The following is a 23,453-nucleotide window of genomic DNA, read 5'->3' as shown; positions in this document are numbered from 1 at the left end:
TTCGCGAATTAATTTATGATTAATCGCGATTAATTGATTTTACGGATGAGCGATACAAAAATACGTCTGAAGTCGTAGACGGTTGACGGTTCATTCGATGACTCCACTTATGGACCGACTAATTGACGACTTATCGGTGGTTTCAGATAGTTTTGAGACTCATATGAAGGTGCTACGTGTGGTAGCAGGACATTTTTAAGCTGCTGGGTTGACGCTCAATGTCGAGAAGAGCAAGTTCAGTTCAGTTAATTACTTGGGCAATATTGTGGGAAATGGCGTCAACCGTATAGACCCGGAAAAATTTCGGCAATGAAGGAGTTTCCGTTGCCAAAGTCGCTTAAGTCCCTTCGGAGTTTCCTGGGAATGGTGGCATGGTACCGAAAATTCATCGACAACTTCGCTTCGGTCGCCACTTCACTTACCGACTTATTAAAACCTAGGCATAGATTTGCAATGACCTCGGAAGGACAGGCAGCATTCGTGAAGCTTAAGGATATGCTATGCTCTGCGCAAGTGTTAGGAAGTCCCGATTTCAATAAGCCGTTCAGTGCGATGCCAGCAAAATAGGTAAGGGAGGAGTGCTTGTTCAAAATACACCAGACGGCAATGAATATCCACTTGCTTTTGTGCCAAAAAAGTTGAATAAAGCTCAGAGGAACTACTCAGTTACCGAGCAAGAATGTTTAGCAGCCATTGTCTACATTAAGCGCCTCCGAACCTATGTCGAAGGACATTAGTTCACGGTCATAACCGACCACGCGTCCCTGAAGTGGCTCATGTCGCAGACAGATCTGCATTCTCGTCTGGCTCGTTGGGCGTTAAAACTGCAGGGTTTCAACTTAAAGATTGAGCATCGAAGTGGTAGATTAAATGTCGTCCCTGATGCATTGTCCAGGGTGAACGAGCAAGAGCCAGCGGCAATAGGAGCCAACCAAGGGTTGTTAGTGGATCCTCAGTCGCCAGAATTTCAAACGGCAGAGTATAGTGAAATGGCAAAGCGAATTGAGGCAAACAACGACAAGCTGCTTGTTACCACTCCGTGTGGCAAATAATTAACAACAACACCAAATAGAATCTTTATGCTTCGAAATACATTTATTTATGTAAGCACTATAGTTATGATTTATTAAATTGTGTTGTCGTGCCGCCGTCTTCTTTTTTACTCTCCTCTTCGTTCTGTTTTTTAGAGATCGGCGACGCGACTTAGTCCCGATATTTTCTCGTTCTCAGAAACATCGATAGCAGGCCGACAATAATAAGGGTAGGAGCATGGTGACCGTTTGAAATTAAAAATTTGAATTCGAATCAGCAACCGAATATTTATTGAACCAGCAACATCCCGCCCACCGTAAAACTACTCCGGTGTTTTACCTAAGACATCCAAAACTGCTAATTTTGATACTGGACGTTTAAGAATGCCTGTGGATGTTTTAACTTATACTAATCTAATATGACCATCTTTGGCTAGAATCGAGCTGACTATGATTCCTCTTTTCCAACTTCCTATAGGTTGATTATCTTCGCAAATTATTACTACATCTCCAATGGTGATAGGCTTGGTCCTTGAATGCCATTTGGTTCGTCTAGTCAGAGTCGGCAAGTATTCTTTAATCCATCGACTCCAAAAGTGATCCTTTAATTGCTGGGCAACGCGGTATTGTTTACGATGACAAAAATTGTTTACATCCCCTGGCGTTTGAGTAGAATTCGTCGTTCCGAGCAAAAAATGGTTAGGCGTTAGAGGCTCCAGGTCATCTTGTTAACAGGTAGGTGAGTGAGAGGTCGACTATTTACAATATTTTCGGCCTCAATAAGTAAACTTCTTAACGTTTCAACGTGTGGTGCTTTCTCCTTGAGTGTTACGCTCAGGACTCGTTTTGTTGATCTCACCAAGCGCTCCCAGCATCCTCCTGAACTGGGATTCGAAGGGCAATTGAATTTCCAGTCGATTCCTTTATTTGACATCTCCGATTTTATGTAATCCCAGTCAAATAAATTCTTAACCTGTTTTAGTTCGTTATCTGCTCCGACGAAATTTGTTCCCATATCTGATCGTATTGTTACGGGAACACCTCTTCTGTTCACGAAGTTCCTTATACATAAAATACAGGCGTCTGTGGATAAATCAGCAGCTAGTTCCAAGTGCATGGCTCTGATTGTCAAACACGTAAAGAGTGCAACCCATCTTTTTTCTTGTCGTCTTCCGATGGTAACCATCACCGGACCAAAGTAGTCTAATCCCACAAAAAGGTGAAAGGTCGTTGATATGGTGTCACTCTCTCCTTGGGTAGTTGACCCATTAAAGGAACGATTGGTTTGGCACTATGATTTTTGCAATATTGGCAAAAAGCTTTTGCCCGACGAACCGCTTTTCGTAGATTTGTGATCCAGAATTTGCATTTTATTTCGTTTATAATGGTATCGTCGTTTTGATGGTGGTAGATTTCATGATACCATTTTATAATAAGTTCCGTGAAGCTATGTCGTGGCGGCAGTATTATTGGTTGACGTTGTGTTTCTGGTATAGCGATGGCATAGTCCAATCTTCCCGCGACAACTAAAACTTCACACGCATTTAGTTTTGGAGAGAGCGTATAAATGGAACTACTCTTAGAAACTGTTTCAAATTTGTGTAATTCAGCAACCTCCTCTGCGTATACTTGATTTTGTACCATTTTAAATAATTTAGATTCAGCAAGGACTAGTTCGGGTGCGGATAATTCTCCTTTTTCTCTTTGTTGAATCTCCTTCCGACAATTATGCACAAATCTCAAACACCATCCCATCATACGTTTCAACCGTAGATAGCACTACTCGACAAAATCGAACTTTTTTTTCCTCAAGGATCCAAACTGACTTTTTCTGATAGATATGGGGATTTACAATTTTTTAAAGAATTATGGTTTTTTTTCTATGGCAGAACTTTTTTTTGAAGAATTTTTTTTAAGCTTTTTTCAGAGGTAGCGCTTGTTTTTTTCACATAGCTCTAATATCTTACGTCTGGTTGTAAAGAACTTTGCTATTTTGAAAAGATAATTAAAACCGCTAGAAGTTAAGTCTAAGCACTTTGTGATTACAGCTTACCGTCTGGGAAATATAAAGCATTGAAATGCAAAAATTATGATTTTGTGCGGTATTTTTTACGAAATTTTGACTTTAAAAACTCAGGAAAAGTCGAAAAAAAAGTATATCTTGTGTCCTTTATTTTTTTTGTATAGGTGTTAATTTGGCGTCGTTCAAGGTATCGCTCATTAAAAACTATGGAGAGACTTTGGAGCTAAAATTCGTTAACCAAACCTAAAATATGGAAAAAATGAACAAAAAATACCTTTTGGAAGGTTGCGAGCCCAACTGCCCATTGGGAACAAAGGAACGCGATCAGGTACCAAATGTACAACCCTTGTTCGTTTGCTTTGTTCCCAATTGTCCTCTATACACAAGATATAATTTTTTTTCGACTTTTCCTGAGTTTTTAAAGTCAAAATTTCGTAACAAAAACCGCACAAAAATCATAATTTTTGCATTTCAATGCTTTTTATTTCCCAGACGGTAAGCTGAAATCACAAAGTATTTGGGCTTAACTTCTAGCTGTTTTAATTACCTTTTCAAAATAGGAAAGTTCTTTACAACCAGACGTAAGATACTAGAGCTATGTGAAAAAAACAAGCGCTACCTCTGAAAAAAGCTTAAAAAAAAATACCAGTTTTCAAAAATTCTTCAAAAAAAAGTTCTGCCATAGAAAAAAAAAATTATCATCAAACCATTTCTAAGCCCCAAATCTTTAAGAAAAAGTTCGTTTTGTTCCTTGAGGAAAAATCGTGTTAACTAGTGTTATTAACGGATTTTCAAAATATCAGGTTTGCCAAGCTTTGAAAATTCCCTTTATAGCCCTTTCCATGGCAAAACCTTGCGGACCATCCCACAAATAAATGATGACCAGCCATTTCACCAGTGTGAAAAGGTTACTAAACCGTTTTGTGCTTGCTTAAATCTTTTAAAATTTCAAATTTTGCATTAAAGCAAGCAAAATGGCTTCTTTGTGGGCGCTGTGGAGCTGGAGAACGACAATGGATATTATTGGATAAATCCGATCCTGCCGCACAGAAATGCATTTAAAATTTTTTTTTTATTTATTTTTAAATGATTAAAATAAGTACTGGGTATGAGATTAATAAATCATAATTTTCCTATAACACTACTCGACAAAATTGAACTTTTTTTTTCTGCTGTGGACCAAAATGACTTTTTCTAGCTGCTCTAACCTTCTAGCTGTTTTAATTATCTTTTCAAAATAGCAAAGTTCTTTACAACCAGACGTAAGATACTAGAGTTATGTGAAAAAAACAAGCGCTACCTCTGAAACAAGCTTAAAAAAAAATACCAGACTTCAAAAATTCTTTAAAAAAAAGTTCTGCCATAGAAACCATAATTCTTTAAAAAATTTAAAGCCCCATATCTATCAGAAAGAGTCGGTTTGGATCCTTGAGAAAAAAAAAGTTCGATTTTGTCGAGTAGTGTTATTTTTAGTTTGTCTTCATTTTTGCATTTTTGTAGCTGGCTTGCCCTTGTTTCCCTCCATTTTTAATGTGTTTATATGTGTATTTTGGACTACGAAAGATAGAATAATTCTATATTCTGCTCGAGATGGAGATAGTATCTATCGGCTTGTCTTTTTCCGAACTGAGTACCGGTCTGCGCAACGCCTGCTGCGAAATTTTTGTTCGACCGAAATACAGGCATGCACTATTATACGAATATCATACGAATATCATCCCTGGTTCGGTCGATGGAAAACTTAGCGCGTCTGAGTACTAATCTGTAAAGAAGAACTTGGCCAATAACGAATATTTTTACCTCGGTGCCTCAAACGTTCACCGATTTCAAACAATTTTTTTTCTTCCCGAAAATACAGAAATAATAATTTGTTCTTACAAATTTCAGAAAATTTAAAATAATAAAATGTGTTTACCTGTTTCTTATTTTCAGCGCGCATGCTAGGTACTTCAATGTCAACTGCACCATAAGTTGAAAGAGGCAATTCTGACTCTTCTTTTTCCTTTGGATAGTGACTGTTTTCTGAACTCGATAGTGCCCAAAGGGGTATTTCAGAAAAGCTGGTAATTGTTAATGTAACACAAGCGACAAATATAAAAGTTATTATTGTGAAAACAGCTTTGACATGTCCTCCCAAGCGGCGACCTGAATCAGTTATATAAGTATTAATCTAATGTAGGTAATGTTTTAATTTGCTTACCAATTTCTGTTTCATCCCAATTAAGGCCTCCCATTGAATATCCAAAAAATCCTCCCAGTCCTGCCATAATGGTGAAAGTAGAAAGACCCTTGGCATGATCTTCTGGAACACATACGTCTAGTAAGTACGCTCTTGAAGGACTTTGACAAGCATCAGCATCAAAGTCAAGGAGAACTGTTCCCAAAACAGTAAAAAAAATTCCCCAAGGATGGGAATTCTTAGAAGAGCTATGCATCGTGTGAGTCCCATTTTGTGTAATGTTGCTTACAGAAAATGCATTAGACGGGTACTGATTTTCGTCACCAAACCAATAACCCAAACTTTCACCATTTGGCACCAAAAGAAGTCCTTGGAATTAACAAAGGTATATAAGATGAATTTTAGGTAAAAAATGTTCTGATAGGTAATAAATGTAAATATTATAAAGAATGGGCAATGAGGCTTTAAAATAGCTTAATAAAATTGTTTTCCTATGGCAGAATTTTCTATAAAGAATTAAAAAAATTTTGTATTTTTTTAATGATGTTTTAAGAGGTAGCTCTTCTTTTTTTCACTTTAATCTAGTATCTTACATCTGGCTTTTGCCATTCTGAAAAGCTAATATGTGCAGTAGGCTGAGCGAAAAAATGTGTATTTTTTTTTCGTGGTAGCAACCGCCAAACATTACACTAAAAATTTGAAAAAAAAAATGTATAATCATATTTACTAATAGCCATATGACATTAGACTTAGAGAATTTTGCTGCGTAGAGAGGGATAATTCTAGAGACAAAATGCAACACTATTGTTCGTAGCCGTCTCTAGACACGTCTAATGGCTTTTAGTAGAACAACTGAGGCACTACTTGACACACAATGATGTTTTCCAGCAGAACACAGACACCAAGCCAGCAAAATTGTATCCGCAAATAAAAATTTTCGACAAATTCTGCCGCAGCGCTGCTGTAGCTTAACTGGGCAGCCAGCTTGACGCATATAGTTCTCTCGCTCTGACTGCAGGCATTCCCCATAAGGCCATCTTTATTTTTTCAGCATGTGAGTTAGCAATGTCTAATATCATATGGCTATAACAAAGAACAAAACAATATTTGTTGGTCAAATTACACTAGTCAACACGATTTTTCCTCAAGGAACAAAACGAACTTTTTCTTAAAGATTTGGGACTTAGAAATGGTTTGATGATATTTTTTTTTTTTTTCTATGGCAGAACTTTTTTATGAAGAATTTTTGAAAACTGGTATCTTACGTCTGGTTGTAAAGAGCGATACCTTTAACGACGCCAAATTAACGCACCTATACACAAAAAAATAGAGGACACAAGATATAATTTTTTTTCGACTTTTCCTGAGTTTTTAAAGTCAAAATTTCGTAACAAAAACCGCACAAAAATCATCATTTTTGCATTTCAATGCTTTTTATTTCCCAGACGGTAAGCTGAAATCACAAAGTGTTTGGGCTTAACTTCTAGCTGTTTTAATTACCTTTTCAAAATAGGAAAGTTCTTTACAACCAGACGTAAGATACTAGAGCTATGTGAAAAAAACAAGCGCTACCTCTGAAAAAAGCTTAAAAAAAAAATACCAGTTTTCAAAAATTCTTCAAAAAAAAGTTCTGCCATAGAAAAAAAAAATATCATCAAACCATTTCTAAGCCCCAAATCTTTAAGAAAAAGTTCGTTTTGTTCCTTGAGGAAAAATCGTGTTAACTAGTGTTATTAACGGATTTTCAAAATATCAGGTTTGCCAAGCTTTGAAAATTCCCTTTATAGCCCTTTCCATGGCAAAACCTTGCGGACCATCCCACAAATAAATGATGACCAGCCATTTCACCAGTGTGAAAAGGTTACTAAACCGTTTTGTGCTTGCTTAAATCTTTTAAAATTTGCAAACGAGCAAGGGTTGTACATTTGGTACCTGATCGCGTTCCTTTGTTCCCAATTTTTTTCGACTTTTCCTGAGTTTTTAAAGTCAAAATTTCGTAAAAAATACCCCACAAAAATCATCATTTTTGCATTTCAATGCTTTTTATTTCCCAGACGGTAAGCTGAAATCACAAAGTATTTGGGCTCAACTTCTAGCTGTTTTAATTACCTTTTCAAAATAGCAAAGTTCTGTACAACCAGACGTAAGATATTAAAGTTATGTGAAAAAAACTATCGCTACCTCTGAAAAAAGCTTAAAAAAAAAATACCAGACTTCAAAAATGTCTTCAAAAAAAAGTTCTGCGATAGAAAAAAAACCATAATTCTTTAAAAAATTTTAAATCCCCATATCTATCAGAAAAAGTCGGTTTGGATCCTTGAGGAAAAAAAAAGTTCGATTTTGTCGAGTAGTGTTATTGGCCCAACCCAATGTGCATCTATAAATTGGACTAAGTATTTGTGGTTTCAGCTTACCGTGTGGGAAATATTAAGCTTTCAAATGCAAAATTTATGATTTTTGTGGGGTATTTTTTTTTACGAACGATAAGTGATAGACTATAATTCGAGGAAAACTAAAGAGCTAATCATGCAAAGATAGCTAAGAAATTTTACTACTTAGGGGAAAGGTATGTTAGTATTATTTAAGAAGAGGAAGGGAATTAGTGGTGGTAGAGGGAATTGAAGTCCGAGCAAGGAATAAGTTGGAGCAAGGAATACAATGCTGAAGGCACAAAGGAATAAAGTTTCTAGTAGATCTAATAGGAATCGTAAAGTTTATGCGGCTCAACAAGTCAGGGCTATCTACGTCACCCTTGATCAGGTTGTGCATAAAAATAACCCCAAGAATTTTCCTACGACTAACTAAGGTTGGTCGTCAACCGTCAACGACTACAGACGTATTTTAAATCAATTAAATCAATTAATCGCGATTAATCATAAATTAATTCGTGAAAAAGCGCTCGGGGTAGGCATGGGTACTAGTGATCGTGCTGCCCATGAATACCATCCAATCGAGTAATAAAGATTAATAGAAATAATAGAAAAGAACAAATGTCAACGTTTAAGAGCACCAGCTCGGTAAAGAGCACAAGCACTGTAACCAAAGCCAAAATGAGCCAAGCCCGGCAACAACAACAAGACGAGCGTCGGCTCTCGCAAGCAAAAAACAATGCGTACTTCTCTATACGCTCGCCAAAGGCAGCAGTACCAAAAAAAACTGCATCACTGCAAGTGAACGAGGAGAGAGCACGCTCTCTCTCCCCTGCATTGCAAAGTGGGTCATGGAGTGCTCAGTGCTCAGCGATTTGCTAATATCGACAACAACTAGTACAATGCCCTCGCTCAAAACTGTGTCTTCGACCACAACAACGACAACAACCACAACAACAACCACAACAACAACCACTGCAATTGCTCAGTGCCCGATACTGTCGACCCACTGCGACAAGCCCCACCTCACCCAACCAATAAGTTCAAAAAACGCTAACGGAGCGTTAGTTCAAAATGGGCTCGATCGCTATGTGCAAATCAAAAGAAAATTGAGCCTACAAAATGTGAAGAACAATAATGCAGCTAAAATAACTAAAATAACCGAGAACACTGTGCCACATAAGGCACTAGCAAACAATAGATTTGCGATACTAAGTGTCCCAAATGAAGATGAGATCGCCCAAACACCCAAGGCCAAAAAATTAAGACTGCCACCTATTTATGTTCGACAGGCAAATTGTGCTGAACTGGTCAAAAAAATAACTGATACAATTGGCGCAAACACATTCTATGTCACGTCCATAAAAAGGGGTAATATAAATGAAACAAAAATACAAGTCAATGACGAACAAAACTATCGATCAGTTGCGAAATACCTCGAAAATGAAAAAATGAATTACTACACCTACCAACTTAAAAGTAGCAAAGGATTACAAGTGGTTATCAAAGGAATCGAACCAACAGTCCAAATCAATGACATAATAGATGGACTTAACGATAAGTGCTTCGAAGTCAAAATAGCTATGAACATAATAAAAAGAAAAAAAATTCCCCAGCCAATGTTCAAAGTGGATTCATAGAATTGCCGAGCTGTGCAGTGTATTTCCTTACTGTGATATTCAACAGCATGATGAAATGGGGCTATTATCCTCAAGAATGGAGTCAGTCATCACAATGATCCATAAAGCCGGAAAAAAAAGTCCAAGCCATCATCATATAGACCTATCAGCCTACTGCCTTGCCTATCAAAGATATTTGAAAAGCTGCTCCTGAATCGTATCAAACAACACCTACACATCAACGGTGCCATCCCGACTCACCAATTTGGATTTCGCGAAAAACACGGAACCATTGAACAAGTAAACCGTATAACCTCTGAGATACGAAATTCATTTGAAAGACGGGAGTATTGCTCCGCTGTTTTTCTGGATGTCGCCCAGGCTTTCGAACGCGTTTGGTTAGATGGCTTAATCCACAAGATCAAAATATTACTTCCACAGAACATCCATGGAATATTGGAGTCATACCTACAGCAAAGAACTTTAGCAGTACGATACTGCCATATTAAGTCGCTCCAAGTGCCCAAGAAGGGCCACGGAACACTTATCATCTCATCTTGTGGCCTTAAAAAAATGGCTAGCAGACTGGCGGATACATGCAAATGAGCAAAAGTGCAAGCATGTCACCTTCACGTTAAACAGACAAACTTGCCCTCCATAAGCACATCCATAAGCACATCGAAGCGAAGAGAAATCTACTTAAATTTAAAGCTAGTAATCTACATTGGCTAATAAACACCCATTCACCACTAAAACTGGAGTACAAAGTGCTTTTGTACAATGCAGTTCTCAAACCCATCTGGACATACGGCTCCGAGCTATGGGGAAATGCTTGCGTTAGTAATTTAGAAATAATCCAGAGAGCTCAATCGAAGATACTAGAACTATCACTGGGGCACCATGGTACATACGGAATGAAAATATCCATAAAGACTTAAATGTAGGATCAGTTAAAGATGAAATTGCCAAAACGAATGCAAAGTACCAGGCCAAGCTTCAAGCCCATCCTAATAGACTTGAGCAGTCTTTAACTTGGCACACTAGCCATACACGACTCCGGCGAAGAGACCTCCCTACCCAGCAATAATACTTAGCTAGAGACGTACTCTAAGTAATTAAGTGTAACTAATTAAATAAATATATTAGGCTAAGATTTGTATACTTGTCGTAAGTCTCTAATAGGGAAGATTCGATAAATAAAATCCCGTAATAATAAAAAAAACGAGAAGGAACGTGTGAGTCGCTTCTAAAGACGCGACTCTACTTATACCCGTACTCAGTCAGTATTTACATTTTTGAACATATGATTTTTTAGAATTTTAGCATTAAAAAAAAAATTTTACATTTCACATTTTTTTGCTACATCTGTTATCTACATCTACATATATTATGTATATTATACATCTAATATGTAGATTATTCATGTACCATTTAGATTCTACATCTCCTCCGCTAGGGGTTGCTCGCGCACTGAACGCGGCAGAGTGTGCGAGCGAGATGGAAAATGAGTTGTGTTGTCGTCGTCTGGGGGGGGCAGGGGAAGCATCTGAAAATTAATTTCTTCATTCTGGCTATAATAATGATCCGATCTGATTCAGATTTGGCAGTCTGGTAGATATGATCATTCACTACGATAATGCGTTAGTTTTAGTTTTGTCGTATCTTTAAAAATGTGCCTGGCACAGATTTTCGTTCTTTGTTAGGGCGGAAGGGGGCGAGGCGAAATTTTGAAATACACTTGTAGCAGTGGGATATCACATGAGTCTGGAAACCAAATTTGGTTGCCCTAGCTCTTATAGTCTCTGAGATCTAGGCGCTCAACACAACAGACAGACGGACAGACGGTCAGACGGACAGACGGACAGACAGACATGGCTCTATCGACTCGGCTATTGATGCTGATCAAGAATATATATAGTTTATGGGGTCGGAAACGTTTCCTTCTCTGCGTTACACACATCCATTTTTACCACAAATCTAATATACCCCTTAACTCTTTTTGAGTACGGGTATATAAAAAAAACTAAGGTTGGAAGATTTATTAAAAGCAATCTACGAGGGTAAGATGGCAGTCTCACACCTGCATCCCAGTTACGGCCACGCAGAGCAAAAAGTTAAAAGTTTTTCTGGACTGATTCTATACGGTCCTGGTGTACTTTGTACTGGGGGCACCATACACAAGAGCAGTACTCTAAAATCGGACGAACAAGCGAGATATAGAGAGTCTTCGTTATATAGAGGTCGTCAAATTCTCATTACTTTGTATTTCGGAGCATTTAGGTGTAACATATTTGCACAATACCATGACTGAAAGTTATTGAGATTTGATTGCAAGCGAGAGTAAAATTATATGTCCTTATACTGGACACAAAGTTTAACATCATCCGCATACATGAGTACTCGAGAGTTTGTTCATACTGAAGGCAGATCATTAATAAAGAGTGTGAATAGTAGGGGGCCTAGATGGCTGCCGTGTGGTACTCCAGAAGTAACCTTAATAGGTGAAGAGAAAGAGTTTTTAAAGAAGACTCTTTGCGACCTAGAACGAAGGTAGGTCATCCTACCTTGAGATGGTAAATCCATCTCAAAAGACTAGGCAGAAACCCTAAAAGGTCAAGTTTTTGTGCTAGGAGGGAATGGTTTACAGAATCGAATGCTTAGCTGAAATCAGTGTAAATGACATCCGTCTGCAAGTTACCTTGAAAGCCTTTAATGCTAAAAGAGGTAAACTCTAATAAATGTGTGGTTGTTTATCGTCGCTTTCTAAATCCGTGCTTTTCAAAAATGTTAGGAATAGCGGATAACTTAGATATACCAGCGGAATAATAAAAGATTCCTTCCAGATGGGGGGAAGCATGAAGAGTTAGTGGATAGGGAGAATAGTTTAAGCAGGTGTCCATACAGAGCGTCGGCACAGTACCTGAGTACACAGCCGGGAACTTTGTCAGGACCTGGTGAAAACACCGGCTCAACTAGTCGAAGATCATGAAGCAGTGAGCTTTTATTTAAAAAGGGGCTGAAAATGCCATTCAAGCATGAAGAGTTAGTGGATAGGGAGAATAGTTTAAGCAGGTGTCCATACAGAGCGTCGGCACAGTACCTGAGTACACAGCCGGGAACTTTGTCAGGACCTGGTGAAAACACCGGCTCAACTAGTCGAAGATCATGAAGCAGTGAGCTTTTATTTAAAAAGGGGCTGAAAATGCCATTCGACCTTGCTAAACTGTATAGATACGGCTGACCAGAGTAGCTTTCATGAGAATAGGTTGTTTGGAAAAATTTGGCAAAAAGATCGGCAATTGCCTGATCATTGTTTACTGACATATTGAGAAATGATTGCGAGGATGGATGTGCGGACGTTCTACGCTTACTATTTACGAAGCTGTAAAGCTGTTTGGGCTCCTGTGAAAATCCGTATCCTGCATCGAGATAGGTAGTTTTTATAGCATTGAGCGTTAAGAACGGAGAAATTTGACCGAGCTATTACATAGCGAGAGAGCGAAGAGAGAGAACCAACTTCTCGATATTTTTTATAAAGTCTTTATTTTAAGTTTTTTAGACTGGATAACTCTTTGGTAAACCAAGGAATCCTACCAGATCTAACCGAACCAGAAAGGGGGACACAAGAATCAAAAAATGTGTCATGTACATTATAAAAAAAGTTTGTGCCTTTCAAAACGTCAGTGCACTCGGCTTTACGAAAGCAGCGGACACGTTCAGATATCTTACACAATAGATCCAATACACTAGGTCCAATATCGACCGTAACATCGAATGTAGGATAGTAGGAGTCTTAAGGTATAGCGGGCGGAAGGGCTCGGGTTAGCAACGCTATGGTCGGATCCGAAACAAAGCACAGATCAAGCAATCGACCCAAGGAATTTTTCAGATGGTTGACTTGAGAGAGGGATAGGTCTAGCAAGCCGTCCATAAAGTCATGTCGTGACGTGGGCACAAGGTTATTAGACTCGTTTACCAAAGACCAAACAGTACCTGGCAAATTGAAATCACCAAGAACTATCATATGGTCTTTATCTAATAACGAGGAAGAAACAGTTTTTAAAGCTGACAGGTGATGCTCGTATATTAGGATATCCGAGGAAGGTGGAATATACGAGCAAGTAATGAAAATGGAAAAGCCTGGGAGAATCAGTTTTACGCACAGGAATTTCAGGTCTTGTTGAACCTGGACCATGAAATGTTCCGACGTGAAGTTTGAGTTCACTGCAATACTGTACTGTTTACTGTTCCCCACCTTCACGTCGAGACGAACGGTCATTTCTAAAAGTTGTGTACCGACCTGCCAAAACTTCGGAACTAAGGCTGTCCGGCTTTAACCAGGTCTCGGTAAACACAAGAACATGGGACGAGAATGCGAGACTCTCAAGAAAAAGAGTGCTGAGCTTACTACGCAAGCCTCTAGCATTCTGGTAGGTAACTAAAAGAGAGGAAGTTAGTTTTTTTGGATGGGTAGAAGTTGAGGTGGAAGATGAGGGTAAAGATGGAGCACTGGTCCCACTATTAGGAAGAGTTATGGGGGGGCTATTCTTTTTCTTATCCTTAAACTCTTTGACTACCAAATACTTCGGCCAAAACTTGGCGGAACAAATGGTGTCGAATTGAGTCGGGGAGACGTTTATCTTGAAGGAAGATATCTCCCTGGAGTAAGAAAAGTAAAATTTTTCCACCTCTAAGCCGTTGGCTATTATTTTACTTTGTATAAAAGCGGTTACATCATTGGATGTGAGGTCAGGCTCAGCCGCGAAACAAAAACTTATCGCTTTGGTGGGACTCCCACCAGTTTTGGCACCACAGGCCTTCTTACTATGATGGCAGTATCCGGTGGTGCTGGACATCTATTAGCAGGTGACTGCGAAACTAATGGTAAAGTTAATGAGTTGGGTTCGGTCTCGACGGACACGGATGCTACAGACATTTCTAACTGCATACTTTCCGAAGTGACGCATTCGGGTCCCGAATCTGCATCACCAGCAGCGATCGTTGCCAGCAAGGGATATTGGGCTGGTCATGAGTGATCTGATTCTTGCAGGTTTTTTTTTTGGCACAGACGACAGCAAATTCCATAATGATGTCTTTAATTTTTTTTATTTCGAGAAAAAAAGTTTAAAACAAATAGCAATCAGACCAATGTGCAGAGCAATTGCTTAGAGCGATGCTTAAGGCGAAAGATAAGAGAGGAGAGTGGTTGCAGCAACAGCTTACAAGTGAGAGCGTTACTGCACAGAAAGTTATGAGAGCGAGAGAGAAAGAACAGATATTGAGAGTTAGGTGATAGAGAGAGAGTGATAGGCGGAAATAACTACGACAAAGAGCGGCTAAATGTAATGAGAGGGCGTACTTACGAAAAGCAACAACACAAACACACGACTAACCGACGCACAAAATTTATTGAATAAGTTGTGGTTTTACACAATTATTAGGCATGCACCCGCGGTAAAGATTGATTTTAATGTAAGTTAGTTAGAAATTAATTTAAAGAATAACGAGAAGGAACGTGTGAGTCGCTTGTGGGGACGCGACTCTACTTATACCTGTACTCAGTCAGTATATAAGTTAACACTCCCCACCAGCTGCAGGGTATCAGCGGAATTCCAGAAGTGGAAGACCTCTGATGCTGACTCAAGTGGACGGGGGTCCTCAAGTTACATTGTTGCATAAACATCCGCTGGAGAGCGGACCGTCGGCTCGAGGCGCTGAGGTTGCAGAACGTCGGCCCGCTGCATGGGCAGCGCTGCCGTCTGGGGGGCAACTTTAAGAATATCATTTTATATTTCATTTCTTGTACTTCAGATTTAATCTCATACTTGACCGAGCCAGTCGTGCCGGTAATAAACTTTAAAACGTAATCTCGTCTTTCCTTGCCGGTGGCCGAGCCCCGGTACATATAAACGGGATAAATAATATTTAATTGGCGCCCAACGGGTCAAAAGAACCCAAGTTAACGCGAGTATAAAAAGTGCTGAAGAATTCAACAATCAAAAGAAAATTCGAAATAAATAATAAAAGTGGAAAACATACCAACGAGTGCATCTCATGTTTTTACTTGTGTCAGTGAAATAAGAAAGATACCCCTAGTGGCCCAAAAGAAAATCTCCCGGTGGGAACAAACAAATCAACAGAAAAAGAATGAAAAATTAAAAAAGAAAATAAGTGAGAAGTTTTTTTTGTTGTCAAACCCTAGTGGCCCTTAAAAGAAAAAAGCTCCCTGTGGGCACAAACAAATCAACAGAAAAGGAATGAAAAATTAAAGAAAAAATAAGTGAGAAGTTTTGGTTGTCAAACCCCTGCCCAAAAAAATACATCAGTGTGTGCAAATTTTTTTTTGTTCTTCGCCAAAACCAAAAGGGCTACTGAAAAATACTTCTGTTTCATGTGCGCTACAACCAAGCATTAAGAATCAAAAAAAAAAAAAATTACAAAAAAACACCCAACTACGCGGGAGCTGACACCAGAGGAACAAACACAAGGAGCTGTAGGGAAATCCCTCGCTTCCACCCAATATCTACGAAGGAAAAAATAGGCTGAAGGGCCCTCCCTCGCCTCACCTTACCAAAAATCAACAAAAGTCTACGCGGGCTGCAGGGAATTCCCTCGCCCAGCCCAACCATCTCAGCGTGAAAGGCTCCCGACGCTCAACCGAAGACCAATAGGCAGGGGCTAGATCAGACTCCCTTCACCCTACAATCAGAGAACATGTAAGTGAATTTTTCATGTGTTAACATTTCCTATGTCAGTGATAACGCAATAAGTATCGATAACAGCGAAAGATCCGCTATTTTTGGCAAATTTTGGTCAAAATTTAAAGTAAACCGCGAATGAGCAAACACCCTTCGACCCGCGTTTTTAAGAATTAGGAACGTAAGATAAACCTTTATAGGGTAGTTCTGCCGAAACAAATCGCACCACATGAGCCATAGGGAGGGCGACAGCGACAGTGACGATAGCCTTAGTTCCCTCATAGAGGGGCTCCATTTAACAGCACTGGACAGTCGACCAGCAAAAGAAAAACCAAAAGACATGGACGTGACGTCATTCAACAATGCCTTACAGGCCGCATTAGATAATCAAGCCAAAGGTTTTCAGGCTCACTTAGAGCGACTACAAGACGAGGTGGCCCAAGCAAACCAGGCTGCAGCCCAAGCAAACCAGGCTGCAGCCCAAGCACAAGAGGCTGCAGCCCTAGCGGGCCAAGCTACTGCACTTCGTGCGGAAATGCTCGCACTGCGGGAACAAGTTAACCAATCGAGCGCAGGACCATCTGTGCCGGTAGTAGAGGTTTTTAAAGAGCGCGGAAATTCTTCCCGGGGTCCAATGCGATCAGTGCTTGGACATGGTCAAGTCTTTACCAGACTTTGACGGCAAACAGCTGGAATACGTCGGTTGGCGCCAGGCAGCTATGGCCGCGTATTCGGTGTTCGAGCCTTACCAAGGCAGCTCCAAACACTTCATGGCCACGGGCATCATTAGGAATAAGGTTAAAGGAGCAGCGAACAATGTGTTGTCGTCCTTCAACACAGTGCTCAATTTTAAGGCCATAATAAACAGGCTAGACAGCTCTTATTCAGATAAGACGCCTGTAGGGGTGATCCAGCAGAGGCTGGCAACCATGAGACAAGGGAACCTGTCTCTAACTGACTACTATGACGCAATAGAGAAACAGGTCTCCCTCATCACCAACAAAAACGTGATGATGCGCACCGCAGAAGCAGCGGATGTGCTCAACCAAAAAGCTAGGGAAGACGCCTTAGAGGTGTTCATATCAGGTTTGAGAAGGCCCCTGAAGGCAGCAGTCTTTCCGGCGAGGCCAAAGGATTTGCCAACCGCACTGGCCTTAGCCCAGTCGGCGGAATCCAGCGAAGATCGCAGCATTCTGGCTGCGAACTACGCAAAGGCCATAGAAGAAAAATCCTTCCGAACAGGCGAGCGCAATTACCAAGCGCCACAACAGGGTAACGGGAGGCAAAACAGACCGCAAGACCCAAATTCGTTTAAGAGCCCTCATTATGTTAGGAGCCAGGGCAACTCGAATCAACAACAAAGAGCTACGGGCCAGGCCCCCGAGCCAATGGACGTAGACCCTTCATCCTCCAAATTTAGACAGGCCACGGCTTACCAAAAGCCAGGGGGGACGGGTAAGCGCGACAGCGGTTTCGGAAGAAAACCAAATTCGTCAGAGCGCACGTCAGGAAACTGGCGGCAGAGGGTGGAACACATTGCCACCTCAAGTGACCGGTCCCGGCGGCCTACACTGAGGCCGCCGCTGAGGCGGTCGCAGAAATAGAGGCCGACGCCGAACTCGGATACGAGAGCGACTCGGTTAATTTTTTAGGGGATGCTCCTGCTGCCATTCGTTTGGCGGAAAGTAGCAGGGGTCAACATAAAACTTCTGATCGACACGGGTGCGTCCAAAAATTACATCAAGCCATTCATGTGGCTTCCTGGCGTTACCCCGGTTGAATCACCGTTCCCCGTTCACTCTATTAACGGGTCCAACAACATTACACAGAAATGTCCCCTGTCAATATTCGGCAAAATCACGCCGTTTTTTCTACTAAAAACATTAACAACCTTTGATGGCATCATTGCCTGACCTGCTCACGCAGGTAGGGGCCACGCTATCTCTGAGAAATGGAACGCTCACTTTCGGCAACACAACCGAGACAATCAAGTTCCATGAGTGCACAGATGTCAACCATACTAACGTTGTTGACATCGACGCACCTGCTGCCATAAAGGCAAGCTTCATGCAAATGCTGAAGAAAAGAAACAAGGCCTTTGCCGACCCTAACGGGTCGCTGCCCTATAACACTTCGGTCGTGGCCACTATTCGCACAGTGGACGACGAACCAATTTATTCCAAGCTTTACCCCTACCCGATGGGGTGAGCTGATTTTGTCGATGCCGAGGTTAAAAGCCTCTTGAAGGACAAAATCATACAGAAATCAAGGTCGCCATATAACAACCCGATATGGGTGGTCGACAAAAAAGGCACTGATGAGAAGGGCAATAAGAAGAAACGTCTCGTAATGGACTTTTGGAAGCTCAATCAGAAAACGATAGCCGACAAATACCCCATGCCATGCATCTCAATGATATTGGCAAATTTAGGTACTGCAAAGTACTTCACTACTCTTGACCTGAAATCTGGGTACCACCAAATAACTTTGGCGGAACGCGACAGGGAAAAAACTTCCTTTTCCGTAAATGGAGGGAAGTATGAGTTTTGCCGACTGCCCTTCGATCTTAAGAAATGCTGGCAGCATTTTCCAGAGGGCAATCGATGACGTTTTGCGCGAACAAATCGGCAAAACATGTTATGTTTACGTCGATGACGTAATCATATTCTCCAAGTCTCAGGACGAGCACGTTAAACACGTCGACTGGGTACTGAAAAGCCTCTATGATGCCAACATGAGAGTGGCTCAAGAGAAGTCGCAGTTCTTTAAGACAAGCGTAGAATACCTTGGCTTTATTGTAACTAGCGAAGGCACAAGAACGGACCCGGAAAAGGTGAAAGCCATCCAGGAGTACGTCGAGCCAACAACGCTATTCGGGCTAAGATCATTCTTAGGCCTAGCAAGCTACTACAGATGTTTTGTGAAAGATTTCGCGGCGATCGCCCGCCCTCTCTCAAACATCCTAAAAGGGGAAAACGGTTCAGTTAGCAAATATAAGTCTAAAAAAACCCCCATTATCTTCAACGAAGATCAAAGACGGGCGTTCCAGAAACTTAGGAACATTCTGGCATCGGAAAACGTAATGCCGATGTACCCAGATTACAAAAAGCCCTTCGATCTGACCACCGACGCTTCTGCTTACGGCATCGGAGCGGTACTGTCTCAGGGGGGTCGACCGATCACAATGATCTCAAGGACCCTCAAGGACTGTGAGCTGAACTACGCCACTAACGAGCGAGAGCTGTTAGCGATTGTATGGGCCTTGGGAAAGTTGCGCCATTACATTTATGGCGTCAAAGAAATAAACGTATTTACTGATCACCAGCCGCTCACGTTCGCGGTGTCAGAGGGGAACCCCAACGCAAAAATCAAGCGTTGGAAGGCGCGAATCGATGAAATCGGCGCCAGGCTATTCTACAAGCCGGGGAAAGAAAACTTCGTCGCGGACGCACTGTCCCGGCAGAATATTTACGCGCTGGAAGCAGCGCACCGCGCTCAGACGCAGCAACGATCCACAGTGAAGTTTCAATGACTTACACGATAGAATCGTCTGAAAAACCTGTAAACTGCTTCAGGAACCAGATCATTCTGGAAGAGGCGCGCTTTCCCCTGAAGCAAATGTTTGTGCTCTTTGGGGAAAAAACGCGCCACATAATACATTTCCCAAACAGGGACGCTCTAATTGAGACCGTCAAGTCTCTGGTGAACCCACAAGTTGTGAACGCAATCCATTGCGAACTCCCAGTTCTAGCTTTCATACAGCATGAACTAGTAAAATCTTTTCCGGCGACGAAATTCTGGCATTGCAGGAATCTTGTCGCCGACATTGTCGACGATAATGAAAAAAGAGAAATTATCAACGTCGAGCACAACCGGGCCCATAGAGCCGCTCAAGAAAACGTCAAACAAATCATGTCCGACTACTATTTCCCAAAAATGACGAAACTCGCAAGCGAAGTGGTCATGAATTGCAAAATTTGCTCCAAAGCAAAATACGACAGGCACCCTAAGAAACAGGAGCTAGGGCCGATACCGGTCCCCTCGTTCACGGGAGAAATGCTTCATGTCGACATATTTTCGACGGACAGAAAATATTTTCTGACATGCGTGGACAAATTCTCCAAATTTGCCATAGTACAGCCTATAGCTTCCCGCACCATAGCGGATATTAAGACTCCCCTCTTACAACTCATGAACATTTTTCCCAACACCAAACAGATTTACTGTGACAACGAACCATCACTAAGTTCAGAGACCATCAGATCGCTGTTGCACAACAATTTCGGGGTCCGCATCGCTAACGCGCCACCCCTCCACAGTACATCGAACGGACAAGTGGAAAGATTCCATAGTACACTCGTGGAAATCGCCAGGTGCCTTAAAATGGCCAAGGGAATCACCGACACGGTAGACCTATTCCTTCAAGCAACGGCGGAATACAATAGATCGGTGCACTCGGTCACCGACAAAAGACCCATCGACATCCTGCATGCAGTGGCTGCAGAAAGTAACAAAGAAGTTCAGAACAAAGTGCAAAAGGCCCAGATTGTACAAAACAATCGAGTCAACCAAGCACGGCAAAACAGAAACTTCAGTGTAGGCGAGAAGGTGTTGGTTAAAACCAACAGACGCCTGGGGAATAAGCTCTCCCCCTTGTATGTCGAAGAAACAATTGAAGCGGACTTGGGGACAACAGTCCTAATTAGAGGAGGGTGGTCCATAAGGACAACCTCAGATAGATATCCCGACTAAATATAAGTTAATTTGGTGAAGGAATTATAGCTGTTATTGGTAGACACTACGACTAGGCTTAAGGAAAACGATTGGTGGCGGTGTTGTGTTAGTTTTATTCCCCATATTTCATACGTATTTTTATCTACAGGGTTATCTGGGTACTTCACATCCTCACCATAGTCGCGGCTCGCGTCACCGACTACTCAAACTCAAATTACATTCCCATCACGGACGGAACGGTACTGATATGGGAAGGGCTTGATTACGTCAAGCACACGGCAAATCTGACCGAATATGGTCGCTTTGTCGAGGAAAACCGCCAAAATGGCGGACCTATTCCCAAAATCGCACATGAGACAGTTGCTAGACGCGGACTGCAATCACATTAGAGATATGTTGTCCGATATCAGTATCCACCACAGGCTGGCGAGAAGTCTAGACTTCCTGGGAACCGCCCTTAAAGTAGTGGCCGGCACGCCAGACGCGTCCGATTTAGAAAACACCAGGTTTACAGAAGCACAACTGGTGCAAGCAAACAATAGGCAAATTCAGATAAACACCAAGGTTCAGAACCAATTAAATTCACTCACTAGCTTGGTAAACAAGATCATCAGCATAGAAAAAAAGGCACAAATCGACACAGCCCACTTGTACGAGACTTTGCTCGCTAGAAACAGAATTCTTATTACAGAAATAGGCAACCTGATGCTCACTATAACCCTGGCAAAGGCCAACGTAGTGAACCCGGCCATTTTAGATCACACTGACATAGAATCTGTTCTCACTGACCAATTCACAGGGGTCACAGTAGCAAACCTACTAGAAGTATCTAAGATTAAAATCCTACAATCTAATAACATAATCCACTTTATAATAGAATACCCTAGAGTTAGCATAGCTTGTAGAAAGGTGACGATATTCCCGGTTGAGCACGACGGAAAGGTACTGCAGCTGACAGAGAACATTGTAGCTGAGTGCGGAAACCAGGTGTGGGCCGTCACGAGCTGCGCCCCCACAACCACCACCACGTTCTGCAAAAAGGAAGTAAGAGGTTCCTGTGCCCAGGGATTACACTCCGGGGGCACCGCTCATTGCCTTTCGCAACCGAGCCATCTGGAGCCCATCACCCTCGTCGACGACGGCATGATCATCGTCAATAACCGGCCGGCAAAGATCAGCTGTGACTCGGACACGGTGGTTACGACCGCCGGAACGCAGCTCATCACCTTCAATGACTGCGCAACCGTAAATGGCACCCGATTCCGAAATCGCAATAACATCCAACAGCGATTTCCAGGCATCGCATCAGTACCCGCTCTGAACATCTCCGGGCACGAGACTATCCTGAGCCTCCCGTTCTTACACCAGCTCAGCGAGGACAACCTCAACTACATCAAGGAGGTCGAGCAGGCCACCATGGCCAAGCTCAGCCCGCTCCACGCGTTTGGACTGGGCATGGCTCTGTGCGGAGCATTGGGGGGAATCATCTACCTCAGATTCCACCTCAATAGGAAGAGAGATGCGAGGCAAATCAAGGAGATGATAGACGGATTGAGAGCAGCGAGGACGCCCGCCCTTTAAGAGGGGGAGTAGTTAACACTCCCCACCAGCTGCAGGGTATCAGCGGAATTCCAGAAGTGGAAGACCTCTGATGCTGACTCAAGTGGACGGGGGTCCTCAAGTTACATTGTTGCATAAACATCCGCTGGAGAGCGGACCGTCGGCTCGAGGCGCTGAGGTTGCAGAACGTCGGCCCGCTGCATGGGCAGCGCTGCCGTCTGGGGGGCAACTTTAAGAATATCATTTTATATTTCATTTCTTGTACTTCAGATTTAATCTCATACTTGACCGAGCCAGTCGTGCCGGTAATAAACTTTAAAACGTAACCCTCGCCGCCGGTACATATAAACGGGATAAATAATATTTAATTTATACATTTTTGAGCTTATTATTTTTTAGAATTTACGAATAAAAAAAAATTTACATTTTACGATACTGCGTTTTTAGTTTTATCGTATCTTTAAAAATGTGCCTGCCACAGATTTTCGTTCTTTGTTAGGGCGGAAGGGGGCGGGGCGAAATTTTGAAATACACTTGTAACAGTGGGATATCACATGAGTCTGGAAACCAAATTTGGTTGCCCTAGCTCTTAAAGTCTCTGAGATCTAGGCGCTCATCGAGACAGACAGACAGACAGACGGTCAGACAGACAGACGGACAGACAGACATGGCTATATCGACTCGGCTATTGATGCTGATCAAGAATATATATACTTTTTGGGGTCGGAAACGTTTCCATCTCTGCGTTACACACATCCACTTTTACCACAAATCTAATATACCCCTTAACTCTTTTTTGAGTACGGGTATAAAATGTAAAATGTAAAATTTTTTTTTTTAATTCTAAATAATTATATGCTCAAAAATGTACATATATGCTGACTGAGTACGGGTATAAGTAGAGACGCGTCCCCAGAAGCGACTCACACGTTCCTTCTCGTTTTAGTCTTTCTTTGGTAAATGTTCGATTTAAGGCTCCTAAAATTCCGAAAAAAAGGCACTTGTGGTGCTTAATTTGTCAAGAATTAAGTGCAGAAATTATTGTGCAGTCGGAAGTGGTTCTTCTTTAATTGAATTTCAAAGTTTCATTTTTGCCCATACAAAATGTAAACATTAATGCTTTTGAATAAAATTTCAACATTTTCACACTTTTTTATATGAGTTTTTGTATTTAAGTCTAAGTTTCGTCAAAAGATATTTACTTTGTAATTATAAGAAGTGGCACGGGTTGGGAAATGTC

General features: G+C 41.6%; 1 protein-coding gene across 6 annotated transcripts in view; it reads right to left on the bottom strand.

Moving 5' to 3' along the window:
• The window catches only part of LOC111081473 (proton-associated sugar transporter A), a 235,664-nt gene that overhangs the window by 42,693 nt on the left and 169,518 nt on the right, over positions 1 to 23,453 (bottom strand). For 2 of the 6 annotated variants that reach the window (XM_041594718.1, XM_041594719.1), the window contains 2 exons: positions 5,255 to 5,602; positions 4,970 to 5,199 (listed from right to left, as the gene is read on the bottom strand). The exons of 3 other annotated variants lie outside the window; for them this stretch is intronic. In XM_041594718.1, the coding sequence (XP_041450652.1) occupies positions 4,970 to 5,199; positions 5,255 to 5,602 (578 nt within the window). Of the gene's footprint in view, positions 1 to 4,969; positions 5,200 to 5,254; positions 5,603 to 23,453 lie in introns of those variants that run through there. One more of the 6 variants, XM_041594723.1, reaches the window with a different exon arrangement.

The sequence above is a fragment of the Drosophila obscura genome, unplaced genomic scaffold (genome assembly GCF_018151105.1).
Source record: "Drosophila obscura isolate BZ-5 IFL unplaced genomic scaffold, ASM1815110v1 contig_36, whole genome shotgun sequence".
NCBI lineage: Eukaryota > Metazoa > Arthropoda > Insecta > Diptera > Drosophilidae > Drosophila > Drosophila obscura.
This window is presented reverse-complemented; position numbering and strand designations above follow the sequence as displayed.